The sequence below is a fragment of the Periophthalmus magnuspinnatus genome, chromosome 10, assembly GCF_009829125.3.
Source record: "Periophthalmus magnuspinnatus isolate fPerMag1 chromosome 10, fPerMag1.2.pri, whole genome shotgun sequence".
Taxonomy (NCBI): domain Eukaryota; kingdom Metazoa; phylum Chordata; class Actinopteri; order Gobiiformes; family Gobiidae; genus Periophthalmus; species Periophthalmus magnuspinnatus.
The window spans coordinates 16,534,661-16,554,627 of record NC_047135.1 but is presented as its reverse complement, the minus strand read 5'-3'; the positions used below and the strand labels follow the sequence as shown (position 1 = coordinate 16,554,627).

At 37.7% G+C, this 19,967-nt stretch overlaps 1 protein-coding gene across 1 annotated transcript in view; it reads left to right on the top strand.

Annotated features, from left to right (window-relative positions):
- The window catches only part of lman2 (lectin, mannose-binding 2), a 48,001-nt gene that overhangs the window by 12,384 nt on the left and 15,650 nt on the right, over positions 1-19,967 (top strand). Inside the window, exons 3-4 of the mRNA XM_033974104.2 lie at positions 14,443-14,560; positions 16,722-16,804. Of these exons, the coding sequence (XP_033829995.1) occupies positions 14,443-14,560; positions 16,722-16,804 (201 nt within the window). The remainder of the gene's footprint in view (positions 1-14,442; positions 14,561-16,721; positions 16,805-19,967) is intronic.

Here is a 19,967-nt window from a genome sequence, read left to right as displayed (position 1 = left end):
CACTCTGCACTTACTATAGTGACCTGTAAAGATCTTAAATGCACAGACCTCTCACTCAAACTAGTTTTTGAAGCCAATATAATAATAATAATTAAAACTGCAAGCAGTGATAAAGGCCCTCGCCACCCCTTGCGACCGCGGGGTACATGCCACAGTGAAGATCCTGCCTTTTGTTCCCGCTTACATCGCCCCTCCCCCCAAAATCAGCGACTGAGTAATACTGCTCCGTTCATTCCAATGAGACCATTTATGACATTGTCACACCTGCACAGTTTAAAATAAAGGTATGTCTTCATTGGCTTTTTTGTTCAGTATTATGAGAGGAATATGTGTACCAAATTTCAATGGTCTATGACACAGTAATTATTTTTTACCCTATTTGACCAAAACCTATGTATTTCAATGAGAAATGTCAGACGTTGCCATGGCAACACCTTTGAAAATAGAGTTATAGTGTATTTTACTTTTTTGTTCAGTATAGCAATAGGGATGTCCATGCCAAATTTCAAATGTTTGTGACAAAGTAATTTTTTTGTGTACCATTTAAAATGTCAAGGGGGCGCTGTGGAGCAATGTAATATTTGACAAATGCAAATTGCATATCTATGCACTCAAAATAAGATTTTAAACAAAACGTATATTAATGCTGGGAAATAGGACACTGCATATTTTAGTTACGGGCCATTTAATACTTCAAAAAACATCTTTTTTCTTTGAAGAATGGCCACACCCACATTTTATAACTTAAAAAAATTTAGGAGAGTAACCTATAATCCCACATGAGTCTAATTTATTTTAACCAATTTGCAAGTTTCTTGAATGAAAATCCACAGCGCAAAAAATTCAAATGTGTGAGGTAAAATTTTGAAAAAATGGGGTTCCGCCCACAATGGCTGACTTCCTGTAGGGTTTAGAGTGGGGTCATAATATAATTTTTTACTTGTCTTGACATGTTCTATGTTTGTACCAAATTTCATTTTTCTACGATGAAAAAGGTCTCTCATTGCCACAATGTATTTCAAATTTTGAGGTGGCGCTATTGAGTCATTTTGATATGTAAATTTTTTTGAACATCAAAATACAACATTTCTTGCCAATCTTGAATTTTAGGCTATATATTGATTAGTGTAGAGCATCTATTTAGTCTACAACAAAGTGCAGTACTCTGAACCCCATTCATTTCAATGACACATTTATTATGTTACCACGGTAACATAGTTGAAAATAGAGGTATGTTCTCATTGGCTTTTTTGTTCCGTATGATGAGAGGAATATGTGTACGAAATTTCAATGGTCTATGACAAAGTAATAATTTTTCATCCCAGTTATCCAAAACCCATGTATTTCAATGAGAAATGTCAGACGTTGCCATGGCAACACCTTTGAAAATAGAGGTATGGTGTCATTGACTTTTTTGTTCAGTATAGCAATAGGGATGTCCATGCCAAATTTCAAATGTTTATGTCAAAGTAATTTTTTTGGTTCAATTCAAAAGTTCAAGGGGGCGCTGTGGAGCAATATAAAGTCTGACCTGTGTAAATTGTATATCTATGCGTTCGGATCAACATTTTGAATAAAAAAAGTATATTCATGCCGGGACGTAGGACACTAACTGTGTGAGTTACATGCAATTAAAAACTTTAAAAAATGGCTTTTTTCTTTGCAGGCTGGCCACACCCACATTTTATTACTTAGAAAATTCCAAAAGAGTTGCTTATAATCCCACATGGGTCTAGTTCATTTTGACCAATTTGCAAGTTTGTTTAATGAAAATCCAAGGCGCAAAACATCCAAATGTGAGAGGTAAAATTTTGAAAAAATGAGGTTCCGCCCACAATGGCCGACTTCCTGTAGGGTTTAGGGTGGGGTCATAATATAATTTTTTACTTGTCTTGACATGTTCTATGTTTGTACCAAATTTCATTTGTCTACGATGAAAAAGGTCTCTCATTGCCGCAATGTATTTCAAATTTTGAGGTGGCGCTATTGAGTCATTTTGATACATTAATTTTTTTGAACATCAAAATAATTAATTTTTCACCAATCTTGAATTTTGGGTCCAATAAAATTGACTTTTCGTTAACGTTTAGGGGGTCAAAAGTGGATTCAAAGTCGCGACCAAAATAAGAATAATAATGGAAACGCATTTTCCTCCCATTATTTTTCTCCTAAACCTTAACAGCTACAGTCATGTAACTTTCTCACATTGTGCCCCGTCACAAATAAGGGCCCTGTGAATTTTTTCACATGTCCACGACAAATCGATTGTCTTCTATGAATTTTTGAAAATGAAATTTGAACAGGGCGCTAGAGAGCCATTTTGTGAGAGAGTGCCTTGATTTGCATATCATTGCGTTCAGCTCATAAATGTGCATAAACGCTGTATTAGCATTTTCCCTATAAAAAATGTGTGAAAGAGAAATATTTTTTTGAAATATTCCAAAATTTGCGATTTTGTTGAAAATTCACCCTGACCACACCCAAAGTCATAATCAAAATGTAATTGATAATCTTTAATCACACATGGGTTTAGTGGGATTTGGCCAAATTTGAAGTGTTTCTGATGAAAACTGCGCGAGAAAATGTCCTGAATGCGAGGGTGTGCACTTTTGTCGTTCCTGGGTTTGATCCAATATGGCCGACTTCCTGTACATTTTAGGGCGGGGCCATAATATCATTTTTGTCATGTCCCGACATGTACTAATTTTTGATTTGAGTTTCAGATTTTTACTTTGTTTTTTTTCCGAGTCGGGCTCCCATTGGCCCCATGAAAATCAAAGTTTGAGGTGGCGCTACCGAGTCGTCTTTCGATATTTTTTCTCGGGGTCTTTTGTGACAATTAGAGCTCGTCGAGTTCTAATTTTTGACACCACTCACTGCAATGTCGGGGCGTGTTTACTACTTGATTTTTGCCATTTTCCGGGTTTCGGACGCGGTTTTAATGAGTCCCTCGCCGGGACGGAGTCCCAGGCTCGGGCCTAATTAAAACTGCAAGCAGTGATAAAGGCCCTCGCCACCCCTTGCGACCGCGGGGTACATGCCACCGCGGAGATCCTGCCTTTCGTTCCCCATTACATCGCCCCTACCCCCAAAATCAGCGACTGAGTAATACTACTCCATTCATTCGAATGGGACCATTTATCACATTGTCACGCCTGAACGGTTGGAAATAGAAGTTTGTCTTCATTGGCTTTTTTTGTTCAGTATGATGAGTGGAATATGTGTACCAAATTTCAATGGTCTCTGACAGAGTAAATATTTTTCATCCTATTTAACCAAAACCCATGTATTTCAATGAGAAATGTCAGACGTTGCCATGGCAACACCTTTAAAAATAGAGGTATGGTGTCATTGACTTTTTTGTTCAGTATTGGAATGGGGATGTCCATGCCAAAATTCAAATGTTTGTGACAAAGTAAAAATTTTTTACGTACCATTTAAAATTTCAAGGGGGCGCTGTGGAGCACTGTAATATTTGACATATGTGAATTGCATATCTATGCACTCAGATTAAGATTTTGAACAAAACGTATATTAATGCCGGGAATTAGGACACTGCATGTTTTAGTTACGGGCCATTTAATATTCCAAAAAACTTCTTTTTTCTTTGCAGGCTGGCCACACCCACATTTTATAAATTAGAAAATTCCAAAAGAGTTCCCTATAATCCCACTTGGGTATAGTAAATTGTGACCAATTTGCAAGTTTCTTGAATGAAAATCCACGGCATAAAAAATCCAAATGTGAGAGGTAAAATTTTGAAACAATGGGGTTCCGCCCACAATGGCCGACTTCCTGTAGGGTTTAGGGTGGGGTCACAATATAATTTTTTACTTGTCTTGACATGTTCTATGTTTGTCCCAAATTACATTTGTCTACGATGAAAAAGGTCTCTCATTGCCGTAATGTATTTTGATTTTTGAGGTGGCGCTACCACGGTAACATAGTTGAAAATAGAGGTATGTTCTTATTGGCTTTTTTGTTCAGTATGTTGAGAGGAATATGTGTACCAAATTTCAATGGTCTATGACAAAGTAATAGTTTTTCATCCCAGTTATCCAAAACCCATGTATTTCAATGAGAAATGTCAGACGTTGCCATGGCATCACATTTAAAAATAGAGGTATGGTGTCTTTGACTTTTTTGTTCAGTATAGCAATAGGAATGTCCATGCCAAATTTCAAATGTTTATGTCAAAGTAATTTTTTTGGTCCAATTCAAAAGTTCAAGGGGGCGCTGTAGAGCAATTTATTGTCTGACCTGTGTAAATTGTATATCTATGTGTTCAGATCAAGAGTTTGAATAAAAAAGTATATTCATGCCGGGACATAGGACACTAACTGTGTGAGTTACATGCAATTAAAAACTTAAAAAAATGGCTTTTTTCATTGCAGGCTGGCCACACCTACATTTTATTACTTAGAAAATTCCAAAAGAGTTGCTTATAATCCCACATGGGTCTAGTTCATTTTGACCAATTTGCAAATTTTTTGAATGAAAATCTGTGGTGCAAAAAATCCAAATGTGAGAGGTAAAATTTTGAAAAAATGGGGTTCCGCCCACAATGGCCGACTTCCTGTAGGGTTTAGGGTGGGGTCATAATATAATTTTTTACTTGTCTTGACATGTTCTATGTTTGTACCAAATTTCATTTGTCTACGATGAAAAAGGTCTCTCATTGCCGCAATGTATTTCAAATTTTGAGGTGGCGCTATTGAGTCATTTTCATACGTAAATTTTTTTGAACATTAAAATAAATTTTTTTTCACCAATCTTGAATTTTGGGTCCAATAAAATTGACTTTTCGTTAACGTTCAGGGGGTCAAAAGTGGATTCAAAGTCGCGACCAAAATAATTATAATAAGAAGAAGAAGAATGGAAACGCATTTTCCACCCATTATTTTTCTCCTAAACCATAACAGCTACAGTCATGTGACTTTCTCACATTGTGCCCCATCACAAATAAGGCCCCTGTGAATTTTTTCACACGTCCACGACAAATCGCTTGTCTTCTATGAATTTTTGAAATTGAAATTTGAAGAGGGCGCTAGAGAGACATTTTGTGAGAGAGTGCCTTGATTTGCATACCATTGCGTTCAGCTCACAAATGTGCATAAACACTGTATTAGCATTTTCCCAACAAAAAATGTGTGAAAGATAAATATTTTATTGAAATATTGCAAAAATTGCGATTTTGTTGAAAATTCACCCTGACCACACCCAAAGTCATAATCAAAATGTAATTGATAATCTTTAATCACACATGGGTTTAGAGGAATTTGGCCAAATTTGAAGTGTTTGTGATGAAAACTGGGTGAGAAAATGTCCTGAATGCGAGGGTGTGCACTTTTGTCGTTCCCGGGTTTGATCCAATATGGCCGACTTCCTGTACATTTTAGGGCGGGGCCATAATATCATTTTTGTCATGTCCCGACATGTACTATTTTTTGATGTGAGTTTCGGATTTTTACGTCGACTTTTTTCCGAGGCGGGCTCCCATTGGCCCCATGAAAATCAAAGTTTGAGGTGGCGCTACCGAGTCATCTTTCGTTATTTTTTCTCGGGGTCTTTTGTGACAATTAGAGCTCCTCGAGTTCTAATTTTTGACACCACTCACTGCCATGTCGGGGCGTGTTTACTACTTGATTTTTGCCATTTTCCGGGTTTCGGACGCGGTTTTAATGAGTCCCTCGCCGGGACGGAGTCCCAGGCTCGGGCCTAATAATGGAAATGCATTTTCCCCCCATTATTTTTCTCCTAAACCATAACAGCTACAGTCATGTGACTTTCTCACATTGTGCCCCGTCACAAATAAGGGCCCTGTGAATTTTTTCACACGTCCACGACAAATCGATTGTCTTCTATGAATTTTTGAAAATGAAATTTGAAGAGGGCGCTAGAGAGCCATTTTGTGAGAGAGTGTCTTGATTTGCATATCAATGCGTTCAGATGTATCTATTGATATATGTCTAAGATCTATTGGTAGTTATGTCATGACCTCAAAAAGTAACTAAAAAGTTCTTTATTCGTTTGACCTTATGTAAATATTTTGTAATCGTTCTGGTTCGTGCAGAGACAATTAAGGGGCCGGTGTGTAGCAGCCAAAATGTACCTCCAGCGTCTAGGTGTCACTGATTGCATGTTCTGACACTCCTGGGCCTCACCTGTGCTTATTAAATGGAAGGTAGTTAGTGCAGCAGGTGTTCCATATGTGAGGAAGAACAGTCTTTTGACCATGTTATGGAAATGCATGGAAATAAAGGGCATTTGAAGTGCACCTTTTTGAGTACTGAGCTCACTTTTTTGGAAATGCGTCTGAAAGACCACCAAAAATATTTGCAACCTAGTGGCTGTGTTGCACAGGGTCACTTGGCCTCTACAGTCCTAGATTGTCATCAGTCTAAAACCCATGGATTAATATACACTAAACAAGCAAATACTAGTAGATTTAAGAAGATTTGCACATGGAAAAAGATGTGTGAAAATGGCATGGTTCATTATTGATGTAGCCTAACACTACTTTAAGTATTTTTAGATAGACTCTAATGGGAGTAACTCTGGTCTTTGCTGTAACTAAAGCACAATGTACATCAGTCTTTTTTACATGTCTGAAATAGGAGCACTGACCATAACCATAGGAGCTTGTGTCAGTGAAAACAGAGCTGCCTCATTTTTCTATGTGTCCAAAGTCTTTGGGAACATACCATTGTGGGTTTATAATTTTCTTTAAATTTATCAAGTCACTTTCCCAGCTGTCCCACACTGGGCTTAGTTCTGTGCCTTGTTGCACATGTCTCTTTTATCTATGGGCAGAAATGGGAGACAAATCCCAGTGGCTTGTAAAGAGAATCAACCGTGGACAGGATGCTACGACTTGTGGTGGGCTGGTTATTGAGGCAGGTTATGACCTCACTCATGAACTTTATATATTCTTTGTATGTTTTATGGGTGTTTTGACTGTTACTTTTCAGATTTTCAAGTCAGACAGTGAACATGTGTTTGTTGTCAGGTAACTGTGGTCTCTCTTTAAACAGGAGCAGCAATTCATAATGTCCATCTTTGTTTTGGTAGATTCCTTCCTTGAATGTGTTTAGAAAGATAATGTCATCCTGTGACACTGACCTTTTTGTTTCTTTATCATCTTTGAAGTCAGACTTGAGAATCTTCAGACTGTATGCTGGAGTCACTAGGGGAAGTCACTAGGGAATGACTCTGTGACATACTATAGAGCTGCTTGTAGTGTCACTATTAAATACTGTGGGACCTGCAATACTCCACAAGCATCTATGAGTCGCCTTGTGTCTGCAGAGGGGACAAAGTAATCCCTGGTGTCTATATAGAACTTTATAAAACTATCTTGCAGCCCTATTAACACAGGTTTTTATGTACTTTTTGAGCTACATGTATGCAAGATTTGGCTACAACATTGCTAATTCATTTATTTCTGATGTGCAGAGCTGGATCTAACCTTCAGGGGGCCCTAAGCTAAATTTGGCTTGGAGGCCTTTGCTATTTCAGTTGCCAATCAGGCTATCCATTGTTAAAATTCCACAACATGATGCACACAACTGCCATCATCTGCACTAAATGTAGAATATCTGTAATACCCATGTCAGACAGACAGACAAAGGCTTTTATAAAACTTAAGAACACTAATAATAATTACCAAGAGAGGGACTTTCTGAATTACTTAAAATATTAGGAATTTTTCCTAGTTTCTGATGCATTTTAATGTATTATGTCATAACCCAGCTCCAGGCCATGACAGAAAATGCGCCAAACGACATAAAACAAAATAACATATAACACATAACATATACAATTAAATAAACTGTTTGTTTAACATTAATTAACTTAAAGCAAGTTTTTTATGAGGCATGGATGTTTAAATGTCGGGGGTGTTAGTGTGAATGTATCACTTGAGAAGTGTTATGTGCAGTGTTGTATGTTTATGAATGAAAGTAATTGAAGGAAAAGTGCAAGGTGCACAGGTGACCAGCTGGGAGCGGATGAGCCAGGTGTATCAACCAAACTCCCACCTTCACACAAAATAACAATGCCACATAGGGAGGGGACGATATTAAAATTAGATTATTGTGACAAATAATCGCGATGATATTATTATGATAATTATACTTCTCTGTGTATGACAATACACCAAGGAAGTATAATGTCCTCTATGTGGACACCAGGACATTGTAGAAAAAAAATGAGTTTGTGGCTTAGGCAATCCAAAATGTGTTGTCCACATGTGTGGACGCCAGGTTGTTGGTGGTTATAGGTATTCAGATAAATTCATGATTGATGTAAAACCATGCGCCACTGCTAGCAAGCTGTGCAATTAGCTGTGCAAAATGCTGCTCAGCTAGCACTAACCTAGCCTACATTAAGTTAGCAAAGTCGACACAAACACGGATTCATACAAATCCAAACTGACATAAAACTACATTCAGTAGATTATTTCACATGGCATATTACTTATGATGTATATTTTCAGCTAAAGTTGTCAAACAATGCAGGATGGTTGTTTCACAAATGTGCATGCAAGTTGCTGATGTTTGCCCTCGGAGCCGTAATATTTTTTCCGCAGGCTCTGCAGATAGATGGCTCATCTTCTTGGTCTTGTTTTGTCAAAGCCATAATAATTCCACGCATGGAATATGGAGGATGTAAATGTACTCCATCACTGGGATCCCGATCCACTGCCTGCCCACTGGCCATGACGGTGACTGACAGTGATGAAGCACCATTCCCAATTCAGAATCGGCACAAAAGCTAACAAGTTTCATTGCTGTATCTGAGGGCCCTCTTGTGGACAAACACCACAAATAATATCTAAACATTGTATTGAAACTGGAAACATGAGGCAGTCTGCCGTAAAAGCAATTATAATCTTGTGCGGTGATCATGATTATTAAAAAAATGCCACAAACGATTAATTGTGGACCTTTTTTATCATAATTAATGATATTTTTGTAACAATTACAATTGACTAAATTGTAATTACATTTATGGATTCTAAATGATAAAGTATGTCGTAGTGCCACATGAGGCCCCTAAACATTCTCTAGTGTGATCTACAAATTAATACTTTAAGCATAACGCTGATTTATTCATTATAGCCTTAATATTATAGGCTCACCATCTATATTAGTTAGTTAGTTTATTAGTTTATTTGATAGAGACAATGTGCGAAAACATTAAAGATGCTTTGCACCAGATTATAGCCAAAGCTAGTTTCCATCTGTAGTCCCTGAGCAGGTGAGAAATACAATACAATAATAATAATAATAATTACATAAAATGTAAGCAATATAATGCAATACAATATTAAAATGTAAGCAATATAATCACACTCCACACTACAAAATAAGCCTTGGAGGAACAATATACAAATATACAATAAAATAAATATTATAAGTTAAGAGTGCAATGTGTAATGTAATGTAGTGTAATGTAATATAATGTAGTGTAATGTAATGTAATGTTGTAACACTATAGGTTTGGTAATCTGGGGGCCATCAGGTGGTACCCACAAGGGTAACATCTGATGGCAAAATACCCGTCAAATTTAAAAGTGCAATGTGTAATGTAGTGTAATGTAATATAATGTAGTGTAATGTAATATGTAATATAGTGTAGTGTAATGTAATGTAATGTAATGTTGTAACACTATAGGTTTGGTAATCTGGGGGCCATCAGGTGATACCCACAAGGGTAATACCTGATGGCAAAATACCTGTCTGGTATTGTTAGTGTGAGCATGTTTGGTGCTCCAGAAAACAATTTTTGACAGCCCGTGAAAAGCTGTAAAAATCAGTCATGTTCTTTAGATTGTCTGGAAGCCCATTCCATTCCTTGATGGCTTTATAGGAAAAGGCTGATCGAGAGAGGGCAGATTTTTTTTTAGGAACATTGCAGTTGCCTCTAGACACAGACCTTAACACTCTACTTCTAAGCTGAGAGCGAGGCCGGATGTAGGTCTTAAGAGGAGGTGGGGCAGTGTCATGTAAAACTTTATGGACGAGACGGATATCAGAATACCTGATCAAGTTGTCGAAACTTAGTATTTTATATTTTTCAAAAACATGCCAATGATGGTAACGCCTTGGCTTTTTATCGAGAATGTTCAGGGCCTGATTATGTAAGGATCTAAGAGATTTTAGAGCTGTTAGGTTAGCCTGAGACCATGATGATATGCAATACAAAATATGAGATATGATCATGGCATCAAAGTAAGACTTTGCAGTTTCTAGTGATAAGGCATTCCATGTCGAAAGTTCGCAATGTTAAACTTCAAGACATTACAGGTCTTTTTAATGTGATTTTTAAAGTTAAATGAAGGGTATGACACCTAGACATTTAACCTCTTCAATGTTATTGATCATGCGATTATCCACATAAATATTTGAGAAGACATTTTGAGTTTTTTTGTTCGAGAAATACATAGTGACCGTTTTCTCAGTGTTCAACGCAAGGCAGGAATTGTTAAGCCACTCTAGTGCTTTTGCCATTGTGGTGGATAGCTTAGTGGCAACAGAATTAGCGTCAGAAGCATGCACAAAAAAGACCCTATCATCAGCATACATTAAGACTTCTATATCACTGCAGATGGAGGGCAGGACATTAATGTATAGACTGAAGAGCAATGGCCCCAGAATGGACCCTTGGGGCACGCCTGTGGTACAGGCGAGGTACGGTGAGGTTTTATCTTTTATTTTTACGCACTGGTAAGGGTCCACTAGGTATGATTGAAACCAATTCATAGTATTTGCAGATAAATGAAAGTTTTGCATTTTGGTCAAAAGCACAGAGTGGTTTACAGTTTCAAATGCCTTACGAAGATCCAGGAAAACAGCCCCAACCTGGATTTGATCTCGAGAAAATAGCAGCATGCTATGTCCGTGGAATGTTTTGATTGGAAACCAAATTGCATAGGATGCAACATATTTCCATTGTCGAGGTGATCAATCAGCTGTTCAGCAACAATTTTTTCAATAACTTTAGAGGCAACTGGGAAGATGCTAACCAGTCTGTAGTTCTTAGTATCTTTACAATTTCTTGCTTTAAAAATAGGCGTCACCAGAGCAGTTTTAAAAGAGGAGGGACATATACATTCTTGTAATGAGTGATTGATTATGTAAGTAATTAGTGCTGCTACAACATCCCTATATTTCTTTAAAAAGAGTGAATCAAGTCCTTTGCTCTTGAGTTGGAGAGTGATGAAATCATTTTGCTGACTTTGTCTTCATTCACACTATGAAGGTCCAGTGCCTCCTGTGTTGCCACAATCCACGGTCCCAACAGAAGCTGCAAATGATGTAGCAGGCAGCTCTGGGTTTGATACATTGCACAGTTCTGAGATGGAGGAAACAAAATAATTGTTGAACATGGTGGCTACAGTTAGGCTGTCCTTTACAGTGGCTTGTGCTCCAGATGAAAGTGCTCTGTCAGTGCAAGGGTTTATGTTAAGTTCGATAGGGCCATTTCCCGCCCGCTCTTTCCCTGATAATTTATCAATAAACTTCCATATCATTTTACTGTTACCTTTAGCCTGTTTAATGATGTCTAAGAAAAAAATCCGCTTTTGCCTTTCTTAACTGACCTGTGACCTTGTTTCTAAGGATTTTAAAAGTCCATTGATCTGTACTGAGTCTTGTCTTGAGATACTTTTTTAAGGCGGTGTCTCTTTCTTTCATTAAAAGCCATATTCCTTCCCTAAGCCGTGGGAGAGATTTTTTACTTTAAAATTTTCGTGGTTGCGTTTTTGTAAATTTAGAAATAATTTGGACAATTGAGTTTTTAAGTATTGCATGCTTGCTCAGTATCCTGACCAATGACTAAATCAATTTGGACAGTGTTTTTTATTTCAGTATCTAATAGCTCCAGGTCATGCTTTGGAATAAATGAAATATACGTCTTCTCTCTATTTTGGTTTCTATAACGAGATTTGGTAAGTTTCCGTGAGACTAAGGTTAGATTCATATCATATCATAATGCGATTACCCTATAAGCTGCCATGAAAACCTTCACTTTAACTTCACTTCATGATCACATTATTTCTGATAAAGAAATGCTGAAAAACTTCAAATAAATGTGGAGTAATTAATGGCCAATTAAACATATTAATATGTGTATAATATGTGCGCAAATAAGATATGCCTTTATTAGTCCCACAGTGGGGAAATTCCAGTATTGCACCGCACAGTTAAAGAACAGAAGGAAAATGGTACATTGCAGTAAAACAAGATGATAGATAAATAGTTTAAAATAATTTAAAAAATATACTTAAAAATAAACAAAAAATAAAGAAATTTTTTTTTTATTTTTATCAACAGTAACCATCTGCAGACCAAAGTTTCTGAATTTTTGGCTTAAGGCAAAGACAATAGACATATGTAAACTTACAATATGCTGTCTTCGTGATGTCGCTGAGATGTATGTATGAGAAAAGGAGGAGGTGGGAAAGAGTCGAGGCCCAGCAGTGTGCTATATTATACAACCCATTTAACCAATCAGAAAGTTATGTTTACACTGACTAGCAAACCAGGGCCTCTGCTTGTTGTAACTACATGCAGATTGACAGACATGAATTATAAAACTATCAGGTTTCGAAAGAAGGGGCCTGTTACGGCCCCAGGCCTCCAGCTTGTCAGCTGCGGGACCCTATGCAACTTGTATAGTCTGCATATAGGAAGATCCGGCTCTGCTTATATGGAGGCAGTCAATGTTCCCTCTAATTTTTCACGAGTCTGAGCAAACACACAAACTCCCTGAGCATCAGACCTGTGCACTGTGGTCATGCTGGCATCGCATCCATCCAAGTTAAATGGTTTATTAAAATAATCAAATTACCGCATTTACATTTCTGTTATAAGACTTTTAATTAAGTGCTTTAGCCCACTTATACAATGAAAATAACAAAAATCTTGCTCATGACCTGTGTAGTATGTTAATGCTATCGGAAGTATAAATATTTAATTTTAACTATGGCAAAACATGAGCTTCCAACCAAACCAAGCCAACTGTAAACTCCAATGTTGAAAACACACTTAACATTTTTATGATAAAGCTCTGACTTGTATTATGAGTATAAGCCATTGTGTGAAGCTTTTGCTTGATTTTTACAACTCATAAACTAGTGACAGTATTCAATGACCAATACACACTGAGAGGAATCTGTATCTGCACACCCAGCTGCTCTATTACTGTACATTTATATATCATATCAAAACCAATATAAAATGTATATTTGTATATAAAATATATTCAAAACAAGTGGTATGGGTCAAAATAAATATATATTTACAAACCACACACTGCAAACAGTGAACAAACACACACACACTTCAAAATGTAAACAAACACACACTGGAAACTAAAAATACACTGTACATGTGACAGTGTGACAGTCATTCTGTGACAGAGGTTGGTGGATCGAGTCCCGCTCGGACCAACTCCTGTCATTGTGTCCTTAGTTCTGTCATCGTGTCCTTAGGTCTGTCATTGTGTCCTTAGGCAAGACAATTCACCCAAGTGGCCTGAGCGTGATTGCATGATTGGTGGTGGTCGGGGGGGCGCAGATTGGCATTAGCTAATGCTAATAATTACACATAATACACATTTGACCCACAATTAAGTCAATAGCAGAATAAACCACGCTTACCGACCAGGAACAGCATCCAGTCCATCAAAACATAAGGTCCTCTACTCCTAACTCCACCATGAGATCTTCATTCGGTTCCACGAACCGCTCCGGGATGCCTCAAGTTTAACTTGTACAAACATCCACAGTGTCCTCGGTCACGTACTTCCTTTGTGTTGTCAGTTTCGTCATGTTTAAAATGCAAAACTGCTCTAAAGCAGTGCATAAAATTACGCAATTACGCACAGATCTTTGCCCGAGGGCGGGCCGTCGGAACATTAAGGGGCTAAACAGCACTTAGAATCATTAGCGAGTCTTCACTCCACGTCGGCCACGTCGGCTAAAACACTGGTAGCAGCACATGAGGACGTCTGTCAATGACGTTGATGAGATGCGCAAATACGTATGTGAATCACATAATTGGCTGGAGCAGCTGGTCTGAATGAATTGTTGTGTATTTATTTTATTTTCAACTCCAGTTCGATTTTTTTGTGCGCAGCACAGATTTTCTGTGTGCGGAGACCATGTCAGCAGTGCACAATTGCGCACGCGCGCAGCTTAGAGGGAACAGTGGAGGCAATGTAAAGTTTTTAATTAGGAGTGACCATGTACGACTCCCATTATTTTTAGTGAGTTTTGCCTACCAATTGTTGACATACCACGATTCTGACAATTATATCTGGTCCTTTTTAATTGCACCTTATCTAATTCACATAACATAGTATAGACTTTGAAATCATTGAAACATTTATCAGTATTACATATTCATTAGTCTTTTTCTCTCTTTTTGGATACAGCCGTGTTATCTGAAGGACTGGGAGATGCACGTCCAGTTCAAAGTTCACGGTTCAGGGAAGAAGAATCTTCATGGAGACGGCATCGCTATCTGGTACACGAGAGACCGGCTGCACCCAGGTCTGTGTGTGTTGTGGTGCTTGTGCCATACATCCTGCTTATTCACCCCTTTAAAGTGTTAGTTATTGCCTTATTTTGCACTATACATTTCATTTTGTCAGTGTTGATTTGTTGACGTTCTCCAGAGCTGGGCAGTATGCAAGCTTTCAATTTTATTCTGTAAATATAACATTATGTATAGAACTTGTGAATAAATTGAAAAAATGTAAAAGTATTGAAAATGTTGATGAAAAGTAAAAGTAAATAAAAGAGTTGTAGAACAACCCAATAAACTCCTGAGTCACAACTGGTAAACGCATTTACAGTGGGGCAAAAAAGTATTGTCAGTTCAAAGGTCTCGCACATAAAAAGATGAGAGGCCTGCAATTTTTATCATAGGTTACACTTCAGCTATGAGAGACAAAATGAGAAAAACAAAAAAAATCCAAAAATCACAAATGATTATGATGGAAAATAAGTATTTCGTCAATAACAAAAGATCATCCCTTTGTTGGCAATGACAGAGGTCAAACATTTTCTGTGAGCCTCCACAAGGTTTTCACACACTGTTGCTGATAGTTTGGCCCCTGATGGTACCTTTGTTACTTACCCTGTGGGATTCTGGGATTTTTGCTCACCATTCTTGTGATCATTTTAACCCCACGGGGTGAGATCTTGCGTGCAGCCCCAGATTGAGAGAGATTATCAGTGGTCTTGTATGTCTTCCATTTTCTAATAATTGCTCCCACAGTTGATTTTACACACCAAGCTGCTTACCTGTTCAGTCTTCCCAGCATGGTTCAGGTCTACAATTTTGTTTCTGGTGTCCTTTGGCAGCTCTTTGGTCTTGGCCATAGTGGAGTTTGGAGTCTAACTGTTTGAGGTTGTGGACAGATGTCTTTTATAGTGATAACGAGTTCAAACAGGTGCCATTAATACAGGTAAAGAGTGGAGGACAGAGGAGCCTCTTAAAGAAGAAGTTACAGATCTGTGAGAGCCAGAAAACTTGCTTGTTTGTAGGTGACCAAATACTTATTTTACCGAAGAATTTATGAATTAGTTCATAAAAAATCCTACAATGTGATTTCTTGGATTTGTTCCTCTCATAGTTGAAAATTACAGGCCTCTCTCATCTTTTTAAGTGGGAGAACTTGCACAATTGGTCCAAATACTTTTTTACCCCATTGTATATCATTCCACATGGTCAGAAAACTTTGAACACTGATTTTAGTATTTAGCATAGGGTAATTAAAAGTAATTGAAAATCAAATTTTAATACTGAAACTCAAGATCGAGCGAGCTTTTGCCCTTCTGCTCCACGGCAGAATTACTTATAATTGAAAACTCTATAGCCATAGGGCCAGTATTGGGCCACCCCCCTTTAGAGGTCCAAAGCTGACTGCTAGAGGTTCTACCTTCCAAAGGGGTCTGTGTTTATGTGACAAATGTCACGCTCCCCGCTACTGGTGTACTGCTGGTCCTTCCAATGACTGCATGGATCCAGTCCCTACCCCTGTGAGCTTATATTGCCGCCGTTGATCTGTGTTAATGCTCCTGTAGCCGCGGTGTTATTATAGCTGTGCTGTGCCGCCTTTGGGTGTGTCTTGCTAGACCTGTGTCACGCCCAAAAGTGGCCTGGTCCTTTTGTAATTGAAACGCTACCCGGCTGGGGGTGTCCCCTCTCCAACCATTCAAGGCCAAGGCAACCCCAAGTGAACCATGCCAGTGGAAATGGGGCTCATGATGTATGATGATACAGTCCCAATTGTGTATGTTTTTAGCTGACACCATTGAAGTTGTCTAATTGTCTATTGTCTTTTGTTAAGTTACATGTTTATTAATAGGGTTGTTCTCAAATTAATTTGAGGAAAAAGCAGTTTGAACAAGCTTTCATCATGATCATATAACTTCAACATGGGGCTTTTCTATAATAAAAAATTTGATATTGTTACAAATTTATTTATTTTTTCCAATTTTCCCTAAAATTTCCAATATTAGCTTGTGTAGTAGTTATATCCAAGGCAGACAAAATGGTTTGTAGCACAAAATACGTTATTTTTTTTAAATAAAATGATGATAAAATATTGACTGAATAGTGAAACAATAAATCATTTCCCAGCCGTACTTGTGCCATGCCGCTCCCTGCTGTCTGTGGCTCATGTGTGCTCATCTCCACCCTCAGGCCCTGTCTTTGGGAACCAGGATAAGTTCCATGGACTGGCTTTATTTGTGGACACGTTTCGTAACGACCTCCATGGCATGGATGTAAGTGTGTGTGTGTGATTCTGTCTCTGCAGGACCCGTCTTCTCCAACAAAGCCCAGTTTCATGGACTGGCCGTGTTTATAGACACTTACTCTAACGATGAGACCTTTGACGTGAGTTTTAAGTTTTACCCAAGGCATGTTTCATCCCTACATACCTCTTAAGTCAACAGATTTTTATTTTTCATTTTTTGTGTTTGAAAAGAAAAAAAAAAAGATTGGTTTAAAGAGAGGGTATTTTGCAAAATCAAATTTTTGGAACTTTCCACCATATTATACAAGCTTGTCCAGGCTTGTCCCACAAGCCTGCGCCAATTCTCCAAGGTTGATTGTGTTTTGATATCTTTGTTTTTTGTTTGTATTTTTTCTGCATTTTGAACAGGGCATCCATGAAAAAGTGAGTCTAAGTGGTCTCATTGGGCCTCCCTGTATAAATCAAAATAAATAAATAATAAATAAATATTGCGTTAATACATTGTTTTCCGTGAATATAGCATTTTCAAAAGAATAAACGGTAACATGGTGATCTAAATGTGTTGTGTTGGCAATTGATACCCCATAGAAGTGTTATACCCTCTCTTTAAAGATCTCATGAAAAACATTCCTGGAGTTCGGTTTTGTGTTATATATGAAAAAATAAGTGAATATTTATATGCCCCTTGTGGTTAATTTCATGGCTAAATAACATTTTGTGCCAAACTTGAACCTTAACCGAGAGATGTCATGCTAGTTTATAAGCTATTCCCTTTTTGTTTTTGCATACTTTGTTATATGTATGTCTGTGTTTGCTGATTTATGATTGACATGTTTATTTAGGCTGTGTTCACACTAGTCCTGGTTTAGTTCTAATTTGGTTTCATTTTAGGGTAGGTTCACACTTGCAATAGTTTGGTCTTAGTTGAGCCCAGTTTAATTCTAATGTAGACTAGATTTAGTCCTGTTCTATTCCTGGTTTAGTCCTTGTCTGGTCCTAGTTTGGTTTCGTGTTTAGTCCCACTGACGGGATGGGGACGGGCCAGGTGAGAGCACGGGGGGGAACAGGTTTCACATCTGCCATTTACTGGTTGAAAAAAATCGAATAAACTTACCAAGAGTACCTTTAAGTGATGAAAAACTATGATAAATATTTACCACAAGTACTATTCCACAAAACCAAGTAATAATTGGAAAAAGATAAAACCCATCACAATAACAGAATTTTAAGTAATTAACCCCTAAACGTTCCGATGGCCCGTCGCCTTTACGTTACAACTTTACAGCAATGTACTTATATTTCTGCGTCACCCACACAATCTACACATCAAAAGAAAGCTACAGCATTTATCTTTATGAATATGTAAACGATTTACACCTGTAATCACCACAGTGCTGGACTTCACTTACCATTGAGCACTCTGGTTCTGTCAAACATCAAAATGTTCACACAAAGTTGGTCTCATTCGTTCCGTAAAGGTCCAGAGAATATAATCCAGTCAAGAAATTATGTCCACAAAAGAAGTTAGATCCTCCATGTCCAATCTGCTGCAAGAAAGTGAAATCTGCTCTGTCACTTTTTTGCATTTCTTTTGTCGATTTCAAGCATAATAAACTTCTGACAGCACCAACTTTATTCCTCAGTGCAAAACAAACTTGTTAGCTTGTGATTGACACCAAAGTTGGCCAATAAGGTGGGGGTTGTGGGTTACTGGAGCCGCGGACAGTGAATGAGAGCTACAGATGACTGAAAGAGTACGCCCCACTCTCCCCCTTGTAGAATCAGGCAGTTACATTACACACGTTTAGTGATGTTTTCCTCTTTCAGCCAATGAGCAGCTAAACACGACGATGCATGACATATAATGGTTTCCCGTAAACAGACAGTTTGTTGTGCGCGTAAAAGGAGGAGACTGGATGTAAAGATCTGCGCGTAATTGCATAATTTTATGCACTGTTTTGCAGCAGTTTTGCGTTTTAAACATGACTAAACAGACAAAACAAAGGAAGTATGCGACCGATGACATAATGACTGAATCTGAAAACACACTGTACATGATTGTACAGTGTGTTTTCAGATTCCAGTATGTGTTTGTTTACATTTTGAAGTGTGTGGTTAATATATATTTATTTTGACCCATACCACTTGTTTTGATTATATTTTATATACAAATATACACTTTATAATGTGTTTTGATATGATATATATAAATGTACAGTAATAGATCAGCTGGGTGTGCAGATACAGATTCCTCTCAGAGTTTTCATTAGAGCCCTCATTGATTGCCTGCGGGTTGAAACATTCAAAAGTTATTGCATTTCTTCCAAACGTTCTCCAAATGTCTCCATTTGGATAGATTTGGAGAGGCCTGGACTTACTGATGATAAAATGAGTGTAAAACATTTTTATAGGTATTGACCTCAAATTAGAAATGTATGTGGTCAACAAGATTTTCATTTGAGATAGTGTATTTTTGTCCCCAGCTACCTACTGCAGCTTTCTACACCTTCATTTTAACAAAAAAATTTAAGCAAGGATGAGAAAAATAATTTTTTATGTGTGTTCCAAAGTATATAAATGCTCATCAAACATACTTACAGTGATTCTGATACCTGTGGGTAAAACTATAGGGTGTTACCTTTACAAAGACCCCAAACTTGTGTATTTACTACTGAGGGTTCAATAATCATTTTCTTTTGGAGAGGTCAGAACAAAGGCAATTTCACCAAAATGACCCGGAATGCTAAGGGGTTTAAAAAAAAAACAAAAAAAACAACAAAGGGATATACAGTGGCTTGCAAAAGTATTCATCCCCTTGGAACTTTTTCATATATTGTCACGTCACAACCACAAATTTAAATACATTTTCTTGGCATTTTATGTGAATGAGCAACACAAAATGGCACACAAGTGTGAAGTGGAAGGAAATATTTTACAAGATTTCCAAATAAAAAAAAAATAAAAAACTTAAAAGTGCAGTATAATCTTGTCTCAGTATAAATGCAGCTGTGCTGTGAAGGCCTCAGAAGTTTGTTAAGATAGTGTTGGGGAGAGACTTGGTAACTTCGATGGAGTAGACGTAGTGCGAGTGTGCTCTGGCAGAATTCTAAACTTTTTTCATTTAGCCGCCTATAATCTCTCTCACAATGCCACCTAAGAGCCAAAAAACTGCTGAGAAGGAGGAGGCGAGT